This window comes from Amphiura filiformis, chromosome 3, assembly GCF_039555335.1.
Source record: "Amphiura filiformis chromosome 3, Afil_fr2py, whole genome shotgun sequence".
NCBI lineage: Eukaryota > Metazoa > Echinodermata > Ophiuroidea > Amphilepidida > Amphiuridae > Amphiura > Amphiura filiformis.
The window spans coordinates 65,125,262-65,145,915 of record NC_092630.1 but is presented as its reverse complement, the minus strand read 5'-3'; the positions used below and the strand labels follow the sequence as shown (position 1 = coordinate 65,145,915).

Below are 20,654 nucleotides of genomic sequence, written 5' to 3'. Positions count from 1 at the left end.
ATGTATAGTTTTAATAAGAGTACTGAAACAATTGATTTGTGCATAATTAATAATACGCCATTATGTAAAACGGACAAATGAATGGCACAGGAAATTTACCTTTGCAGCAACATCATGGTCATCTTCATTGGATAGTATTTTGACATCAATACCACAAGCTCTCAGATATCTGCCCAGACCTTGCAGCATATTATCACATACAACTGCAACATTTCCTGGTTTCAATGGTGGACTGCTGGATGCCTGTGGTAGGAGACAACAAAGAGATTAGTAAATGATGTAGTGCATAAAATGTGTCCCTGTTGAATTAAAAAGATCAGAAAAGGCAAAGGAACATATTTGTAAAATGACTTCAAATGAACCCTAAATAACATTTGACATCACACATGCCATTGTACCCAAGGTTTGTTGTGTCCAAGTCCTAGAACTCCATCAAAGCATACGGGAGAAATGACAAAATGTTTACCTTTGGTGCCTGTAATCGACAATGACCTCACCAAATGTGTTTTAAAAGTGTTGTTGGCAGAATTGTGTCATTAAATTAGTGAAAATATTTTATCTATGCGGATCTAGGAATGTAAGTTTTTTACAGGCCTACCAAGAGAATAAGCTAATTGTTATGAACATTTTTTTTAATGGTTAACATAATTGGGTAATGATTTGAACATGTCTTACCTTGGATGAGTTAGGGGATTCAGAGTTGTTCTTTTTCTTTTCTCTCTCTGCCTTACGATTGGCTGAACGTGAAGATTTAGGCGGGTTGCAAATATTTGGTGCTTTTGATGATAGTGATGGTTCCATGTTGATTTCTAACTCTGCTGCTTTAACTCTCTCTTTTAGTAAGTCATAGACTTCAAGTAAACAGTAAGCATCCAGTGCTGCAACATTAACAACAGATAAATATTCTAAAGATGGTTACAATCACAACTAAGATGTCCCCAATGTCAGCTGAAATTTTGTAAAAAAATCTTGGTATTTGTAACATGTATGTTATTTTGAAATATAGTGAACATGAATGCAGCTTTCAATCACAATCATATATCACATCTTACAACTTTTTATTTCAATCATGATTTTATTCACACCGGATGAAGGCTGGGGAGGTGCTCCATCTGCCAAAAAATTTGAACAAACCTGAACCAAACCAGATCCTTGTTCCCACTTTTGACCCGCAGCTTGTGTCTTCTAATCCAATGTTTGTCCCCATATATATAGAAAAAAACTAGACATCTGTTTATTTTTTTTTTAATGTAAGTGAAAAAGTTAAAAACAAAACCAAGTAGATTTATTATTAAAGACCAACATAAAAACGAATATGGGTCAATTTGCAAAGTTGTACAGAGAAATGTTTTGTTTTTGTATACACCAGGCTGCATTTTGGGGTCCCGGATTCACCAAAATACAGTTGGCCATGGGTTCTTGTAGACTCCCAGCTTTTAAATCTAGCGCTACCACAGACATACTACTTATGCTGCATTTGTGCAACTCTGATTCGCCAAACTCTACTACGGACCCCCTACTTTCAGATTTTCTGCAAGTTCTGGGGTCCCTGTGGACTCTGGAGCGCTTGTTCTAGCGCTACCCCTGCTTACCAGAATAATGTATCTGTGTTGGCCGTAGTGGTCGTCTTTCCCAATCTGACAACTGCTCTTTCTTGTCAAGTGGTTTCCCTAAACACTGATGCACCAATTCTCTTAGACCTTTCTCTGCTGCAACAGATTCAGCTTCACTAGCAGGAGCCTTTTCACCCATTATGTCGGGTAGAGCATACACAATCTTGTCAAGAGAAAGTAAAAATTTAAATGTTTTAGTAATACATCTACACATTAGGCAAAATTGTATATACAAAGATTTTGAAATACAGTACAGTTTGTAGGTCGGATTTTGATCAGCTCGTAAGCGGCTGGCCTTTTAACATCGCAGATTAATATCAAAATTTTTTTTGTTGAGAATTTTCTTGTGACATCTCGCCACAAGCATCACAAATTATTAATTCAATATACTTTCTTTAACACACAAAATATGTACCAGACAGGTCAACTAATAGCACTCTTATTAAACGTGGGTTTACTTTTCAACATAGTGGTAAAAGCTTAATATTTCCCGCCTATTACAAGCTGATCAAACTATAGTGTGTTTACACTTAAATATTGAGACAAATACAGCTGACATACAAGAGGAATGGTATGAGTTCTATAAAGCAGATTCTAATTCTAAGGCTTGCATTTTTGATTGCCTCATGTGCATGATTTTTCACGGGAGGGTAATTATCCAAAACTTTTCTTTTGTATATTATCACCCTTAACTCAAGAACAGCAAGACCTTGTGGATCATTGGCTTTCTTGACTCATTTCCTATCAGACCAATGTATAAATATTAAGAGGTACACATCATTGTTAGCTGAGCTGCGGGTAGCAGCTCTATAAGTCACCATGTCTCTCCGTTAGTCCGTCCGTCCGTTTGTAAGAAACGCTAAAAATGCTGTTACGTCAACATCGTTTGTCGCATGGCTATGGTACTTGGTGAGGGGGAGGGCCTATACCGGCCCCATACTGGAAAAGAGTTTTGTCCCGAAATATGCTAATTAGGTCATTAAAGGTGCATTACACGATTTTCAACAATTTAGTAAAAACGCTAAAAAATGCTGTTACGTCAACATCATTTGTCGCATGGCTATGGTACTTGGTGAGGGGAGGGCCTATACCGCCCCATACTGGAAAAGAGTTTTGTCCCGAAATATGCTAATTAGGTCATTAAAGGTGCATTACACGATTTTCAACAATTTAGTAAAACGCTAAAAAAATGCTGTTACGTCAACATCATTTGTCGCATGGCTATGGTACTTGGTGAGGGGAGGGCCTATACCGCCCCATACTGGAAAAGAGTTTCGTCCAGAAATATGCTAATTAGGTCATTAAAGGGGCATTACATGATTTTCAACAATTTTCTGCATTTTAGAAATTTAGATTTTCTGGATGCAAATACTCTTCTGGCATTATTTGCATCAACATCGCTTGTCGCATGGCTATGGTACTTGGTGAGGGAGAGGCCTATAGGGCAATTAAGGGAAAAGTGGGGAAAATGAGGGAAATTGAGGGAATGGGGATATTAAGGGCAATTTTGAGGAAATTAAGGAAATTCAGGTGAATTAATTGAAATTGTGGGCAATTAAGGGAATTGGGGAAAATTGAGGGGAATTAAGGGAAAATTGAAGAGAATTAAGGAAATTCAGGTGAATTAAGGGAAATTGACAAGAATTAAGGGAAATTTGGGAAAATAGAGGGAAGTTAAGGGAAATTTGGGAAAATGGGGGGAAATTGAGGGAAAATTGGGAACATTGAGGGAAGTTAAGGGAAATTGAAGAGAATTAAGGGAATTTGAGGGTAATTCAGGTGAAGGGAAATTGACAAGAATTAAGGGAAATTTGGGGAAATTGAGGGGAAGGGGGAAATTAAGGGCAATTTTGGGAAAATCAAGGGAAATTCAGGTGAATAAATTGAAATTGTGGGCAATTAAGGGAAATTGACAAGAATTAAGGGAAATTTGGGGGAATGGGGGAAATTTAGGGCAATTTTGGAGAAATTGAGGGATATTCAGGGAAATTCAGGTGAATAATTGAAATTGTGGGCAATTAAGGGAAATTGAGGGGAATTGGGGAAAATTGAGGGGAATTAAGGGAAAATTGAGGAAAGGGAAATTGGAAGAGAATTAAGGGAAATTCAGGTGAATTAAGGGAAATTGACAAGAATTAAGGAAATTAGGGGATTTAAAACTTTTGATGTCAAAGCGCTTTTTTCCTGAAAATCGTGTGGACATCAAAAGTGTCCAAATCGCTTCCGAACACTTGCGATGTCAAGACGCTTTTTCCAGAAAATCGTTTGGACATCAAAAGTGTCCGAATCGGTTTCGAACACTTTCGATGTCAAGACGCTTTTTCCGAAAATCGTTTGGACATCAAAAGTGTCCAAAATCGGTTTCGAACACTTTCGATGTCAAGACGCTTTTTCCCGAAAATCGTTTGGACATCAAAAGTGTCCGAAATCGGTTTCGAACACTTTCGATGTCAAGACGCTTTTTTTCCCGAAAATCGTTTGGACATCAAAAGTGTCCGAAATTGGTTTCCGAACACAATGTTTCAAATTTGGATTTTTTTTTTTGGTGTGGATGGAAATACCCTTTCTGGCATTATTTTAAGATGCGCGCCCTCAAAGGTTAAGCTCACAGAGGGATTACAGGTCAAAATAGGGGTCAAACTTAAACCTGCTTCAAAGACACCATAACTGCAAAATTGAATTCCTTGTCCTGCAGCGACCGCTCAGTTACCGACGGTCCTTGTTTTAGTTAAATAGCTAAAACTGGAAAAACAGACGATTCACCAACTGGCAATTAATTATGTCCCAGCATCATCACTTAATGCTTGCTTTGGCAACTGAAATTCTATGCTTTATGGTTTACCAATAAAATTGACAAATAACAGTGCTTCTAAAACTCGGCCTCATATCTAATCACCAAAACAAAGAAATTTGAACATATTTCCACTGTAAACACAAAATCACATTATCTACAAGATTATCTTTCTCACATAATCTCAATAGTCAATCACCAGACTCATTTGTGGAATATTTCTAGTGAAATATGTGAACTATAATTTATATATTTTTTTATTTTGGACTACATTAATTTGTGAACTATAACTTCATATGGTCATCATGCTTTTACGGTTACTGCACCTAGTTTTAATATGGAACTATTTAGCATTGTGCCAAATCTATTGTCTCCTTCAAATTTATCCCAAAAGTCATCTGATAATATCCATGTATTCATTGTTTTAATGTGCATGTTGTAGTTATGTTGTAGTTTCAAGTTAGGTGGTTAGATTTTGTTGTATTTTGTTTTGTATCTCACATTGAGGCCTGTACCAAAATAATCCAATTCCCAAGTTTTGAGGTAAATTGTACTAGCTATTTTGACATTTGAAGTACAAACATATTTTCACAAAGCCCATAGAACGGTATACCATTGGCGATGAGGCTATCAGTTTTTGGTTCATAACATCTAAAACGGAATATATTGTAGGCCTAAAATTTCACCGGGACTATGAGAAAAATGTTAGTCTTTTTCTGATGCCAAAATCTCCATCTTGATAGGAAAAAGTGGGGTAAGGCTGTTGATCAGGTCACCCATACAGGTTTAAGATCATTTTTATGATTGCTCTCTGTACATTTTTCTATTTTGTAAAGGACATTGAGGCCTCTTGGTTTAATACACTTACAAGAATCTCTGTATTATTATAATTCCTGTGAATATCTGGCATTTGCTCGACAGGGGAGATAAAAGTGAGTGAACATTCCCCTCTTTTTGTCCATGCTACTAGTACTTCCTCTGCCGAGGTATTCATATTTTACATTATAGATCTTATCTTATGTATATGTTTACATCTCACCTGACGACTCAGAGTGTGCAAGTCCACCATTCTTCTTAGTTGACTCACACATTCTCTCAGATATGGATAAGATTTGTGTAACATCTGAAGATCTGTCTTGATACCAAAACCTGCAAATATCAAGGAACAACATGAGATGAGAGACTCACACTGAGAACAATAAAGAGCAGCCTGAGTTTCTGACCATGATCCACCCATCCTGAAAATATGAAGTCAATTCGCCTATCCATTCCCTAGATACGAAGGGACAGATGGAATGGAAGCACAGACATTGCAAAAACAGTATGCCTCACAGTGGCGGCATAAAAATACATGAGTGACACATGCCAGTGTGTTGGAGAAATGGACTAATACACAACACAGTTTTGTTATTTTGAGTCTACCTAATGAAATCCATTCATCCCCATGGACATCCCCATAGGAGACATAAATTTCCTACACATGTGGTGTCAAATTTAAATCGAGTTGGCCATTCAGGTATCCCCATTAGTTATTCACATTAAGGTCATGTCTTCCATAGTAGGTGTATGGATTTTTCGCACAAGATTGATGTTTCATTCCAAGAACTTCTTCATCAAACCACATATCAATTATCAAACCAGTCATTGAACCCAAACTTAACTAGTGTATCGCAAAGGAGGTGGTTTGTTGAAATAGTACCTATAGTAAGTATAGTTTGTTCAACTTATAATTGGCAAAGATTATTTGTTTTTTATTAATAAAGCCCAAAGTTTGGCTTTAGTAAATTTTTAAAAGTTGCATAACTAGCATAAGTGCTGCGCCCATTTGTGCGTGTGCATGCCATTTGATATCAATATACGATGTTACGCGACTCCCTTTTTGTCAATTATAAGATGAGCAAATTATAATAATATACATGGTTGCCACCCTGAATGATGCTTAATAGTATGTCGTAAAACATAAACCATAGACTATGTCATAAAAAAAAAAAAAAAATAATAGAATATTAATCATGATCAACATGTTCAGTTTATCATGAGTATTCAATAAATGGTCATAAAAAAGGCTCACATAATTAGTGACAGTAAAAGTAAAGTATACATATGTTATTGAATGCAACCAGTGTCTGCAATAAGTGCGTAGCAGTAGCAAAAGCTACACAATTTTCATCATTTGCTACACAATTTTGGAATGTGTAGCAATTTTGTACCATTCGCTCCCAAATTTGGCGAGCATTTTTGCTACACAAATGAAATTGTTTAATGCGGACCCTGAATGCAACATCTTGGTATAATTATGAGGACTAACTGAACATTTCTGATTTGGGGATCAAACTGTTTATTGATCGCGAAACCTGGAATAAATAAATCAACTATATACTTTGGATTTTGAGCAGGACTTTGCTGCGGGACTTTGTCCCTAACACACATTGTCATTCATACTTGCCATAAATGTGTTTTACATAAGCACCAAGCATGGGAGTACAAGACTGAACATCCATGCACCAAGTGAGCGTTAAACATTGGCGCCAACACAAAGTGCCACAAATTCCACAGATAGTTGTGTACACTGTAGTTAGTGGTATGACATGTGCCTGCATAATTTAAATCATCTGGGCGATCAATCATAAGCCATATTCATTTTAAGATGCATTACATCATGGCTAATTTTAAACTATGAAATAATCTATTAAAATACTCACCAAGCTTGAGAACTTCTTTACCACAAAAAAGTGCAGTGAAAAATGCCTTGATTACCTCCGGTTGTCCTGCATCATGCAAAGCTATCATATCTAGCAAGTAGATGTTATCATATGTAGCTAGTTGGACCAACATAACTCTGTCAATAATATATAACCGTTATCAGCTCACTGAAGATTCTAGATTCTGCTCTAGCTGAAGTTTGATTGGGTGACCAAATAATGCTTACTTACACACTCAGAAGAGTTTCTCATTGGCTGATTAAATAAATGGGCATAATAATATACCTTGTCTCTTTTAAACACTGTCCCAAAGTAGATGATGTTGCACTGTGATTGGTGATACTTTATAGTTGGATTAGATAAGTTAAATCTTTTTGTGAAAATCTTTCCATTGATAAAGTACTATGCTATTTTAGGTTTTAAACCAAACAGCAGTATGTTATTGTTGATTAAAGTAAAGGCAAATGATGCTTAAGAAAAATTGTTGTTTAAGATTTGAATCTCTTTGTGCCAGACAGATGTGCTAGATAGGAAACACAAAGCTGAATATTGGTTACTCAGGTTCAATAAAGGTATCTAAAGGTACAACTCTATTACCAAGTTCAGTTGTCTTTATGGAGACTACTTGGTTCCAATGAGGTTTGTATGCCCAATTTATGTTAACTTATGCTTTAAACTTTGCTAATCATTTTAGAGAATAATTTAAAGAATATAAGATAACTAACTAACTAACTAACTAACCTTGACACTTGCGTGGGTGTAAATGTAGGTCTCCATTCCATATCAATACCAACTGTTATACCACACTGAAAACGACAGAAAACAACTGGATAATATAAACTTATGATCACCAAGTCATATTCTTTCAATATTGGGCAGGTGGGAGATATGATGGAACTTAACATTGTAATTAGCATCTGAAGATTGTTTATAAATATGCTACCCATTTCAGTCCAAGTGTTATAAAATTGTATAGTATTTTCTACGCAAATTAACATATGGGGTAAGTTATTTCATGTACTGTATTTAAATGCCCAGGGGCGCGTGACATTTTCGAATTAGGGGGCGTCGAATAGAGGTCCTTTTTTCAATGATAATACCAGAAAAATGTGTTAGGTAGGTAAGCCAATATGACGGAACTATGAACATATCACGGCAATTACCGATCGTGTGTAGACCATGTATGGTAAGCTTAGTTGCACAAGATAGCATGGAAATATCAGCATTGATCTATTTTTGGTTGAAAATTGATAGGGAGATTAATACAGCAGATACGGTATTTCATTATACATGACACAGGATACCAGTCTTGTTTTGTGCACATGAAAACCCTTTGCTCCAATGTTTGTTGACTAGTTTGCCATTATTAGCATTGATAACTTGTATCATATTATTGATAAACTAGAAACGTCGCGGTTTTCGACGCAAGGCGTCAAATGGGATGCCTCCACCAGGATGACCCCAAAATGACCTTGCAATGACCCCTTGGTTACCCCGGAAGATCCTGAAATGACCTTCCAAAATTTTGGCTCTAAATGTTGTCTGTACCCACCAAGTTTCAAGCCCATACGACCAATTTTATTAATTTGACCTCAGATGACCCCTTGGTGACCCCGGATGACCCCAAAATGACCTTCCAGAAATTTTGCTCTAATTGTTGACTGTACCCACCAAGTTTCATGCCCATATGACAGTTTTTGTAATTTGACCTCAAATGACCTTTGACCTCAGTATATGACCTTGAACCCCACCCAAAAAAAAGTATCCCGAGTTTTTTACCATGACCCACCTATCCTGAAAATCTGAAGTCAATCCGCCCATCCATGCCCGAGATACAGCATCCGGACGGACGAAAGCACGGAAGCTCGGACATTGCAAAAACAGTATGCCTCGCGGTGGAGGCATAAAAAGATAAGTGTTCAATACAATAACTTGCTGTTTTGATTTCAAACCTCTATTATACGTCAGCAAATAACAAATTATGATGCAAGTTACTGTGTTATTTTTATGGCGCACAAAGATTCAACACTGCAATATAAAGTAGAACATATTTCACTAGAAATCTATATGTGACATGATCAAAGGGAACGAGTTGGATGTCGCTAATATTGATTTTTGAGATATTAGCAAAAAAGTGTTAAAATTCTTTTGATTTTTTGATTGATAAATTGAATCATGTGTAGAACTCATTTTTGACCAGGGTAGACATATGACTCATTCCCCTTGATCATGTCACATAGGCTACATGTTATTATGTTCTTCATATATATGCAAAGAATTGCATTCATACCTTCACAATACTGTCCTGACACATGTGTAGATCATCATATGTACTAATCATATGTACTTTGTCCATTGGTAGAGACAGCCTATAGTACTCTTCAGATGGGTAGGTCATGTCTGCATCAGTAAACAATTCATCATCCCAATCATCTGTCTCATCTTCCACAGGTTTATTACTACATATAATACAAAAATCAGAAATAAAGGATGAGATAAGAACAGATTTTGAATTTTTTTAAACATATCTTCCGTTAAACCTTGGTTAACAGTTTAGTTGTACATTTATACCGTTACAAGTCTGTATTATGACAGAAAGGTGAAGTTTTAAATAAGATCGCATAATATGTCCATTTGGAAATAAATCTAACAATATATGATGATTTGGTTGGTTAGTTAGACAACATCATCATTTGACCATACCTTTATTAAATGGTATTAAACAATGGTTTACATATAATGTGATACACTATCGTCCTGTACCATCGCATACCTTACTGCCATACTGTAATTAATTATACATTAAAAGTAAGATTCTTTAACAAAAAGAGTGTATTACTTCCTCCCTTACACAATTATTTCATTTATTGAATAAAAGAATCCTGGCACATAGCATAGCTCCACTTCTGTGTAACTTTCTGACATCACCATTTTCTTGACCGAAAAAACATTTGGTCTCACTTTCATGTAAGCATCACAGCATTTTTATAACCCTAACTATTATGTTACCAACAAATTGAACAAAATTTTGCCCTTTGACTATGCCAATTTTATTAATTTGACATACATTACAGTATTATGCATGCATGTAGAATCTATAGGATCAAATTGAGTGAACAATTTCTCTTACAGAATACATCTATTGTTTGGACGTTGCAAATCAGTGTTACAACATATACACATAATCATGCATAACTCGCAAACGCAGAACCAGAATCAATTGACATTTTGGGAATAAGCTTTTTTTGTGGATATCTCCTGAAAATGTCATAAAAAATGATTCAAGGATCATGAAATACTCCTTTAATCCAAAAAGTATTTTGAGCTCTGCATGGTCATGCAAAACAATTCCAATGTTGGTATAATTTATTTTGTGATATGAGATATGGCTGTAAGTGTCTCGCTATCATCACATTTCACTTGATACACATTTTTTTGGTTCATCTCAAAACATTATGGCAAGCATTCACCATACAAAATATGTACCGTTTTTTATTTTAAACATCCCCTTTAATAAACACACTTCTAATAACATGAGGGCTATTTTTTGTAGAATCTGTCCAAAATAGCCCTCATAATAGTGTTTTGAACCAAGCCACATGTTATCAATGTATGTCCATATAATTACCACACCTGGCTTCCTCTTGTAGTCTCTCCCTCTCACTAATAACTGCAGCTGGTAGTTTCTGTACAGGAATATCAAAACGTTGCGACCATTCTGCTGCTGCTGGTAGGTCATTGTAACACATCAATTGTACTACCAGCTCTTCTTGTAGGTCTATGTTGTTACGTATCGTATTCACCATAAGCTCATCCCAATTGTCACCTTCAATTGATTTCTGTTTCTGCTGTAAACAATTAATTTGAAAATGAAGAAGGATTATAAAATTTAAATTTTGATATTTTTAAACAATTATACAGTCATATCATATGATACATGTGCTAATACAACATGCAAAGTCTGCAAAAAATGTTGTCTTATTAAGATTAAATGAAACAAAAGGAAATCTTTGTATTGCCAACACAAGCAAGCATCCCTTTGATATTGTTGGTCTCATGTAATTTATATTACTTCTTTGGGAAGTAAACTTCCATGCTTTAAATAAATACATCCTTTTATTCCAGTGTAATGAGTCTCACACTTTTCTTGTCTGAATTTTTAAAATGCACACATGTATGCACCCCTACGTGGAAGCCCATTGAAAGTGATGGTGTCCCACACACTTTACTCACACACACCCTCTCCCCACACGCGTACACCCCCCCATCACAGACACACAAAAAGTTCTGTACACACATACCAAGGCACACAAACTACCCCCATATAAAGCAAGGAAAGCTTAAATGTTTTTCTTCATGTATACACCCCATAACAATTGAGGTATGCCCATCTAATACTGTAGAAATGAAATCCTTGCTTTGTCATATTCCCTCAGTTTGTATGCATATTTCTTTCACACATCCTTGCTTTGAATGGGGAATTAAATGACTATGTGTAAGTTTGCAAAAACCCACCTCTTATACAACACAATGTTGGCACTAAAGCAATAAACAGCTAATCCTAACTTTATGCTTATAATGAAGGTAGCATTGTGATTCTAATAATTCTATAATGATAGATTACCTGATTGTTTGGCACTGTGGTTCCAAAGAACATTCAACATATTTCTTATACAGTAGGAACTTCATGGCACCGTAGTCTTTGGTATGGCACGTGTTTGGACAAACTTCTGGGTCAAGTTTGAACAGCTTCACCAATCTCATGATAAGTTTGCTTAGATTCTGTGGACGTAACTTGTCTTTGCGAGCATTTGGAATTTTAAGTTCACTGAGAAATGAAAAAAAAAAATACAATAACATACACTTCCCTGTCTTTTAACTCAATTGTACATTTTTCGGGACATTTTCTTGCATAGAAAATACACTTTTTATTTTCATGGTTTTTATACCCTATTCACTTAACACGCGTAACATGTCCGATCGTGAGAAAAGACCCTAATTATGTATATGCTTTTTTGATTACGGATGCTACCCCTTTGTCAATACAGAGTGCCCCCGGGCTATGCACCTTTGTTTTTGGGCAATTCCCACTTAGTCCAATCCCATTTGGTCCAATCGCACTTAGGCCACTCCCATTTGGTCCAAATCTCACTTGGTCCAGTCCCAGTTAGGCCATGTGCCACTTAGTCCATGTCCCACTTAGGCCATTTCCCACTTAGGTCATTCCCACTAGGGCCATGTCCCACTTAGGCCATGTCCCACTTAGGCCATGTCTCACTAGGGCCATGTCCCACTAGAGCCATGTCCCACTAGGTCCATGTCCCACTAGGGCCATGTCCCACTAGGTCCATGTCCCACTAGGGCCATGTCCCACTAGGTCCATGTCCCACTAGGGCCATGTCCCACTAGGTCCATGTCCCACTAGGGGGGCCATGTCCCACTAGGGCCTTGTCCCACTTAAGTCATTGCCCACTAGGGCCATGTCCTCACTTAGGCCATGTTTTCTCTCACTCTATACTTCTTTGTGCCATGTATATAAATTGAATTTCAAGTAATTTTGTATGTCTTCATTTTATATTATAAATATTTCTTCTTGATTGATTCTATTTGGTCATTTTACTGATGGGCAAAAGAAATTAATTTTTTGTTTCTCACTATCTATAGTTTGGCTAAATATCACAACAGTTTATTACATGTAGTGTACATGAAGTTCATTTGAATTATCCAAGAAAAGAAAAATATGCTTTTGTGGGTGGGTTATTTTCAACAGTTTACATGAAAAAGTGGTATCTTTGTAATTATTCTGGGGAGGTTGATATCTTAAAAGTGACAGGTATGTGCCTACCGGAGTCGTGAAGTAGGGGCCTTATATTGTTTAAAAAAATGGGAATGTTATAAAAAAATCTAAAGGTGGTCATTTGGTACAACATTTTGAAAAAAAAAAGGGTCATTGGGTACACAATTTTTGAAAAACACATTGTCACGTCATCGGATAGACAATTTCCCAATTTTGCCGAGGCACATACCCGTCACTTCTAAAGTTGAGTGTTCCTAAGAAATTTGTTTTTTAATTTAGACCTTCTTGGATAATTGTACTCCAAAAGTGTAACTTTTTATCTGACATGTCTGAGGTAGATTCCCGGTTTTAATGGCGGTTTTAACCGCTTGGCAAGAACTGTTTTTGAAGGCAAAAATGGCAAACACTAAAAAGGTGATTTATAGATCAGTGTTTTTCACCTCAAAACAAATTATGAAGTTGCAAAAATAATTTTCTGAGTGTAACAAGGCCAGATTTTATAATTATAAGTAACATTCAAAGTGACACAGGAGGTAAAATCTCACATATGCACACATATGCATTGAAAAAAACAATTAGTCTGTTCAATTATTTCATTCAAAAATCAAAGTTGGAACCAAGGGATTTTGTTTGTGTCATTTTCAAAACATTAAGTCACTCACCTCAGAAATTGTCCTGCATCAAATCCCTTGTAGCAGTATTGGTCCAGCGATTGTACTAGACCTATTTGCATTGTCTCATTGCCTTTCACATAATTTTCTGCCAGATTGATTTTATCTTGGAGTAATAATGGCAAACATATCTCTTCCAAAGTGAAGTAATTCTGCAGCTGTAACTTGGTAGCATATTGCGCAGCCTGGAATAATATAGTTATTTAAAATAATTTAATGCCTCTTTAAAAAGAAGAGTGTGAATTAGATAAGCCCATCTTATTGCTGTACTTCTGTTTACAAACATGATACAATTATACTGGAGACATCCGCAGTCGCTGATGGTTTTGCCCAATTGGGTATGTGTGTAATGACATGCAAAATTGACATCCAAAATTTCACAAAGCTCACACAAAAATGAGACTCTTTACAGGTCAACTGGGGAGAGATCACAGGGAACTTTGCTGATGTGGCCAAGAGCTGGGCAACATAATGGCAGTGTGGTGGGGAATAGACCAGATGAAAAGACGGTATGAGTAGGTGCTTTGCATATGATTAGGCGTTTTGTGCTTTGCACATGAGTAGGCGCTTTGCGATGAGCCACATCAAGCCGTAATAAAAAGGAGTGACAGCACTGGGCAACACGTAAGTACTCTCATCCCTGGTCAAGCACTGGGCCAGTATATGACCCTTTTGTCTGGCTGAGCACTGGTGGGGATCTGCTTTGTAATTGTATACACATTTAATTATAAGTGTTGCATAGTATTAAAGCATATGGAACTGGGGATACCCTGTTTGACTGTTTATCCCATATTAATTTGGTTATCAAACATGACTCTGGTTGGATACGCAAAATAGGCAAAACAAGTGTGCACATACACCCCTACACACACACCCCCACACAACTCCACACTCACTCAATGCTAAATAAGTGTGTTGTCATTCAGGCTAGTTGAAAATGATATAAAATATGCACAAAAAGTAACACAGCTGTTATAAGTATGTCTATATCTTCAGAACTAATCATTCTTTTCACTTGTAATATTTCAACATAGGGAGAAGGATGATTTATTTACGAGCATTTTTATACCTAATGTTGTTCAATATTAACTACTCAGTGGTGCTTTTGAAGAAAAGTACCTGAATTTAAAAGTTGCAGGGTACAGCCATCAATGGTTATTACGCAAGCATTGTGGCACGTAAACCCCACAATTATCTTCGCGCTAACTTCAAATCAATACAAATAGCTGCAACTTTTATATCTGTCTTCGAACCACTGCTGTGATGTGAATATTGAATGAAATCGGACGAATGTTGAAATATTGTGAATACAATTATTAGTTCCGTTCTGAAGGTATAGGCGTATTTATAACAACTGACTTTTTGTGCAATCTTTAGAAAGCAATTAATTTATTCTAATATTTTGCATACACTGACATTTCTATTTGATAAGATAATATTTCTTCATTCAGTTTATTGCAAGAAAGTCATACTAGATACAATGTACACCCTTACTTTTCTAAAGGAAACTCGCCCCCTGGTGAGTGAACCAAATATATCAAATTCAAAGCAAGTACTGCTTATTCAACTCACCTAGCACATTTTTATTTTTATTGGCCCCTTGGTGATTAGAAATCCCCATTGCATGTAAATCCCCTTCATTGCCACTCACCTCTTTGTATTGATTTTTGTCCAAAAGACTTTTCACATATGGCACTAAAAACTCATTTCCGGATTTATCTAGACGATATAACCTGCATAGAAGGTCAAAGATATTGGCGTGTGCATTGGTTGAAATGCTGAAAGCCTCATGCTTCATATCTTCAGTGAGAGCCGTTGATATAACCTAGTTAGAAAAAATATATAAAAATTTAATTTACAAAATGGTTACAGACAGTGGCGTAGATTTCTTTTTTACATTGGGGTGGATGGAGTTGGAAAAAAAAATCTTAAACTTAAAGTATAGTCTATGCAGCACCTTTTGGTGACAGAATAAGTTTATGGTACAAATGGTACAAATGTGCGCGAAAATTTTTGCTATTTTGAAGCTAACTGATGAAATATGGTGTAAAAGTGGAACAAATGTGTGACAAGCGCGCGAAAATTTGCATATTTGGGGCTAAAATGGGCAAATGAGGTTAATTAGGTCAGAAACCCATTATCAGGCATCATCATTGGGGGGATGATTGTGTGGACCATCCCCTGACAAAATATTAGGGGGATAAACCCCCTGGATCTACGCCTATGGTTACAGAAACATATTGTTTGTCATTCTATATATATTCACTTTGCAGGTAATGTGCAAATTTACAATATACCGCTGATATGCCAACCAAACAAACAGTTTTGAAAAAAATGAACCAAATTCATTTGAAAAGATTTAACAGACAAGAAAAAGAAAGTAGGCCCTACCGGTATGTTGACTTCAGCAGTTAAGGCTTACCTGTTGGGTCATTATGTGTGGATGTGTATTACACCAATGCTCGAACTGTTTCAGGACCACTAAGGCCATTGAATCTGGTTTTTTCCTGTGCATATCATGACTCCCTTCCAATATTTGCAATATGAAGCCATGCAGTGAGCGTGGATCAGATGTGTAAAATACTTGATCAAGTGTGTGATTCAAAGCTGCAATGTCTTTGTTTATCCAGCAGGTCTCAAGGTTGAATAGGCATTGCTGAGGAGAGTTGGGTCCTCCATGTGTTGGGTGCATGTACACAGAACCAGCTGGTGAAGAAGCTCCAGCCATGTCCTCATATGATTCTTGAGATGCCTATAACATATATATTACAAATTAAAAAAAAAATTAAACCTTCCACAGACCTTAATTGTGGTGTTGATTTTTGTGTAGAAGAGGAAAAGCAAGTCAGAAGCCCAGTCTGCTATCTTTAAATATATATCTAGCCCTCTTCTTTTGTTCCATTATCCATTAACCTGGACATGTCAAATAAATTTGTGAATATGCTCAGTCATCCAGGTAGATAAACATAATAAAATGGATATTAAATTGGTTCATCTGGACTTACTATTTTCAGGAAAGCAAAATGACATACTTTTAAAATTGAAGTGTTTTTGAAGAAAGACAAAATGTGGAGATGTTAAGAAATTGAATGTTTAAGGGTACTACACCCCTGCCCAATTTTGTGCCTATTTTTGCATTTTCTCAAAAATTATAGCGCATTGGTGACAAGTAAGATATGTAAGATATGTATATTATAGGGGCAAGGACTAAAACTACTACACTGGAACTGGGTGTAGTACCCCTTAAGGGCTGGGGTATGAACGTTTGGACAGTATTTATTGTGGGACATTAGAGCACATCAGACATATCGAATTGCATTCTGAATACGAAGAATGGCCTTCTGATATCAAATAATTTTGATTTTTTGTAATTTTCTATGTAATACACATTTTATGGCAAATCATTAAAAATTGATATTTTTGATATTTAACAGTACTTGAAGTAAACTTTATAAATCTGATGATTTATACTTGAAGTGTATGTAGGTGGGATGAAAAGGCGACGATCAATTGAAAATTTTGACCTTTCGTATTGAAGATATGGATTTTTTTTCCCAAAACACCAAAAACAAGGCGGTTCTCGAACCACGAGTCTCGCCTGCTTTTGTGACCGCCTGCTTTTGCGATAACTGTTGGTAGAGAGGTAAATGAATTTGGCGGTTATCGGCTGGGCACGATTATCTGGCCGATGGTAACTGTACCCACCAAGTTTCATGCCCATGCAACAGTTTTTACTAATATGACCTCAGATGACCCCTGGTGGCCCTGAAATGACCTTCTAAAATTTTGGCTCTGAATGTTGACTGTACCCCTTGTGCTAAGTTTCATGCCCATACGACAGTTTTTACTAATTTGACCTCAGATGACCCCTGGTGGCCTCGAAATGACCTTCCAAAAATTTGGCTTTAAATGTTGACTGTACCCACCAAGTTCCATGTCCATCCAACAGTTTTTACTAATTTGACCTCAGATGACCCCGAAATGACCTTCCAAAAATTTGGCTTGAAATGTTGACTATACCCACCAAGTTTCATGTCCATACGACAGTTTTACTAATTTGACCTCAGATGACCCCTGGTGACCCCAAAATGACCTTCCAAAAATTTGGCTTTAAATGTTGACTGTACCCACCAAGTTTCATGTCCATACGACAGTTTTTACTAATTTGACCTCAGATGACCCCTGGTGACCCCAAAATGACCTTCCAAAAATTTGGCTTTAAGGCCAGAGTAATGGACGACCCATTCGTCCACGCCCGAATTTGAGATTTCTTGATATTTATCAACACTAAGATGTATTCTTTCACTTGAAACTGATAAAATACAACTTGTTAATTTTTACACATATTTTTGCTTGATTTATTTCACTCTTTTCAACTCTAAAAAGTCACATGGCTCAAGACAACTTAGTAAATTGGCGGGAAATAATGAGTCAGAAATGCGCGAATGCGAAATATTGTGATTACGCTGCGAATCGCGTCGCGTGATGCTTGGCGCAACTCTGCTGCGTATGTCCAACGCAGTCAAGGCGCATTCGGTATGTTTTAACGCCGGCAATTGCGGTGTAAACAAAATACAAATTTGCAGTCAAAATGTCACTTTGATTTTTTAATTATTTTGAATTTTGGCGCACTAAAAGCAGACATTATAAATTCATTGTTGCAAAAAGATGCATATTAAGACCATGCACCAGATACAGCTTTTATAAGCGTGAAAGTCTTGCCGTTTTAAAATATAAGGACATTTTGTGCATAATTTTGACATTTCTTTACTAAAACGTCGATTTCTCATAGTTCACTTTTGACAATATTGCACGATTTTTGTGACAAGATAACTCCAAAAATATGCAAGCAAAAGGTAAACTTTTTGCACTATCGTTTAGAGTAAGTCTAGGGAAGGTTTTCTCATTTTTTCAAAATATTTGTTTTAAACAAAAATATACACCATTATGTCCAATTTTTAGCTGAATAGAATGACAAAATTGCTTTTTTCACATGTTTTTTCAATATTTCGAAAAAAAGAGACGAATTAAAAAAAAATAAAAAAACCTTCCCTAAGTTCATGTCTCTTCTTCATGAAAAGCTAACTGATTTTTTTTTACTCCGAACTGATTTTTTTTTAAGTTGTCACAAAAAATTGGGGTAAAAAGTGATTTTTGTGATTTTATCAAAAACTCGAGATTTTTGAAAAATCTGACGTCACCATGGGATTCCTTGACTCATTTCCTTTCCAAAATGTATAGTTTTATATACTTTGGATATACAATTCAGAAATAATGATGCTCGAAAAGGTCCATGTTCTCTCCCATTACTCTGCCCTTAAATGATGACTGTACCCACCAAGTTTCATGCCCATACGAGTTTTTAATAACTTGACCTCAGATGACCCCTGAGTGACCTCGGATGACCCTGTAATGACCTTCCAAAAATTTGGCAAAACCAAAGAACTATTTCATCAAAGTAATAAATCAAAACAGAAAGATGCTTCCTTTACGAGTTATCACTCATTGAAAGTGCTACTTTGCTATACTTTACATGGAAAGCGACTATCTTAAAGTCGTCATATTTCCGATCAAGCTGTTATTGGGATATGTGATGCACAGTTGAAAATTAATTATTAAAAGATTTGGTGACCTCAGTTGACCTTTGACCTTGTATGTTACCTTTGACCTCACGAAATTGGAAAAAGTATGTTGCGCTGAAAAATCAAATTTGGCAATACCAAAGAACTATTTCATCAAATAAATCAAAACAGAAAGATGCTTCCTTTACGAGTTATCACTCATTGAAAGTGCTACTTTGCTATACTTTACAAAGAAAGCGACTATCTTAAAGTCGTCATATTTCCTTAATTACATGACCGATCAAGCTGTTATTGGGATATGTGATGCACAGTTGAAAATTAATTATTAAAAGATTTGGTGACCTCAGTTGACTTTTGACCTTGTATGTGACCTTTGACCTCATGAAAATCTAATCAGGTCGAGTACCTCTGGCCACGCAACTCCCCACCAAGTTACGTCACTGTACCCCATACGGATCTCCAGATAATCTGTTGACAAGGTATTTTGCTTATTACGCATATATTATGCAAATTAGGTACTTAATTACCATCTTTTACGCTCAAAATCTAATCAGGTCGAGAACCTCTGGCCCCGCTTCTCCTCATCAAGTTACGCCACTGTACCCCATAATGGATCTCCAGATAAGCTGTTCACAAGGGTTTTTTGCTTGATACGCATCAAATACACATAAATTATGCAAATTAGGTACTTAATTAGCATATTTTGCGCTGAAAATCTAATCAGTTCGAGAACATCTGGCCACGCTTACTCCCCACCAAGTTACGTCACTGTACCCCATACGGATCTCCAGATAAGCTGTTCACAAGGTTTTTTTGCTTGATACGCATCAAATACGCATAAATTATGCAAATTAGGTACTTAATTAGCATATTTTGCGCTGAAAATCTAATCAGGTCGAGAACATCTGGCCACGCTTACTCCCCACCAAGTTACGTCACTGTACCCCATACGGATCTCCAGATAATCTGTTCACAAGGTATTTTGCTTATTACGCATAAATTATGCAAATTAGGTACTTAATTACCATATTTTGCGCTCAAAATCTAATCAGGTCGACACCCTCTGGTCATGCTACCCCCTATAAAGTTTCATCATCATAGCACTTACGGTTCTCAAGATAACGCGTTCACAAGCTTTTTCCGAACACACACACGCACACACGCACACACCCCCACACACCCCCACACACGGACACACACACACCATAGTGATTACTAAGTCTCTCCCTGAACATTCAGGCGAGACAAAAATTAGGCCTTTTTGGGAAAAAAATCCATATCTTCAATATGAAAGGTCAAAATTTTCAATTGACCGTCGGCTTTTAATCCCTGCTACATACACTTTAAGAATATATCATTAGATTTATATAATTTACTTCGAGGACTGTTATATATCAAAAATTTGAAAAATATCATATTTTTATAATTTGTCATAAAATTTGTATTATATTGTGATTTTCAAAAAATGAAAATTATTTGATATCAGAAAGACATGCTT

General features: G+C 36.4%; 1 protein-coding gene across 1 annotated transcript; it reads right to left on the bottom strand.

The window, feature by feature from the left end:
• Nucleotides 1-60: 60 nt before the first annotated feature.
• LOC140147429 (exonuclease mut-7 homolog) lies at nt 61-16,323 on the bottom strand. Its single transcript, XM_072169206.1, has 12 exons — nt 15,997-16,323; nt 15,226-15,399; nt 13,566-13,759; nt 11,769-11,934; nt 10,740-10,951; nt 9,397-9,565; nt 7,848-7,912; nt 7,107-7,243; nt 5,444-5,553; nt 1,593-1,776; nt 676-878; nt 61-243 (listed from the first exon to the last, which is right to left on the bottom strand). Exons 1-12 carry the CDS (start codon nt 16,300-16,302, stop codon nt 61-63), a joined length of 2,103 nt encoding a protein of 700 aa, XP_072025307.1. The 5' UTR covers nt 16,303-16,323.
• Between the last annotated feature and the right edge of the window lie 4,331 nt (nt 16,324-20,654).

Bases quoted from the DNA above. Each gene is read 5' to 3' on its own strand.
- LOC140147429 (XM_072169206.1), bottom strand. From the start codon at position 16,302: ATGGCTGGAGCTTCTTCACCAGCTGGTTCTGTGTACATGCACCCAACA. The intron at 5,554-7,106 runs GTGAGTATTTTA...TGATATTTGCAG, and splicing joins TAAAGAAGTTCTCAAGCTTG to GTTTTGGTATCAAGACAGAT. The intron at 879-1,592 runs GTAAGCAGGGGT...TTAATGTTGCAG, and splicing joins AACACAGATACATTATTCTG to CACTGGATGCTTACTGTTTA.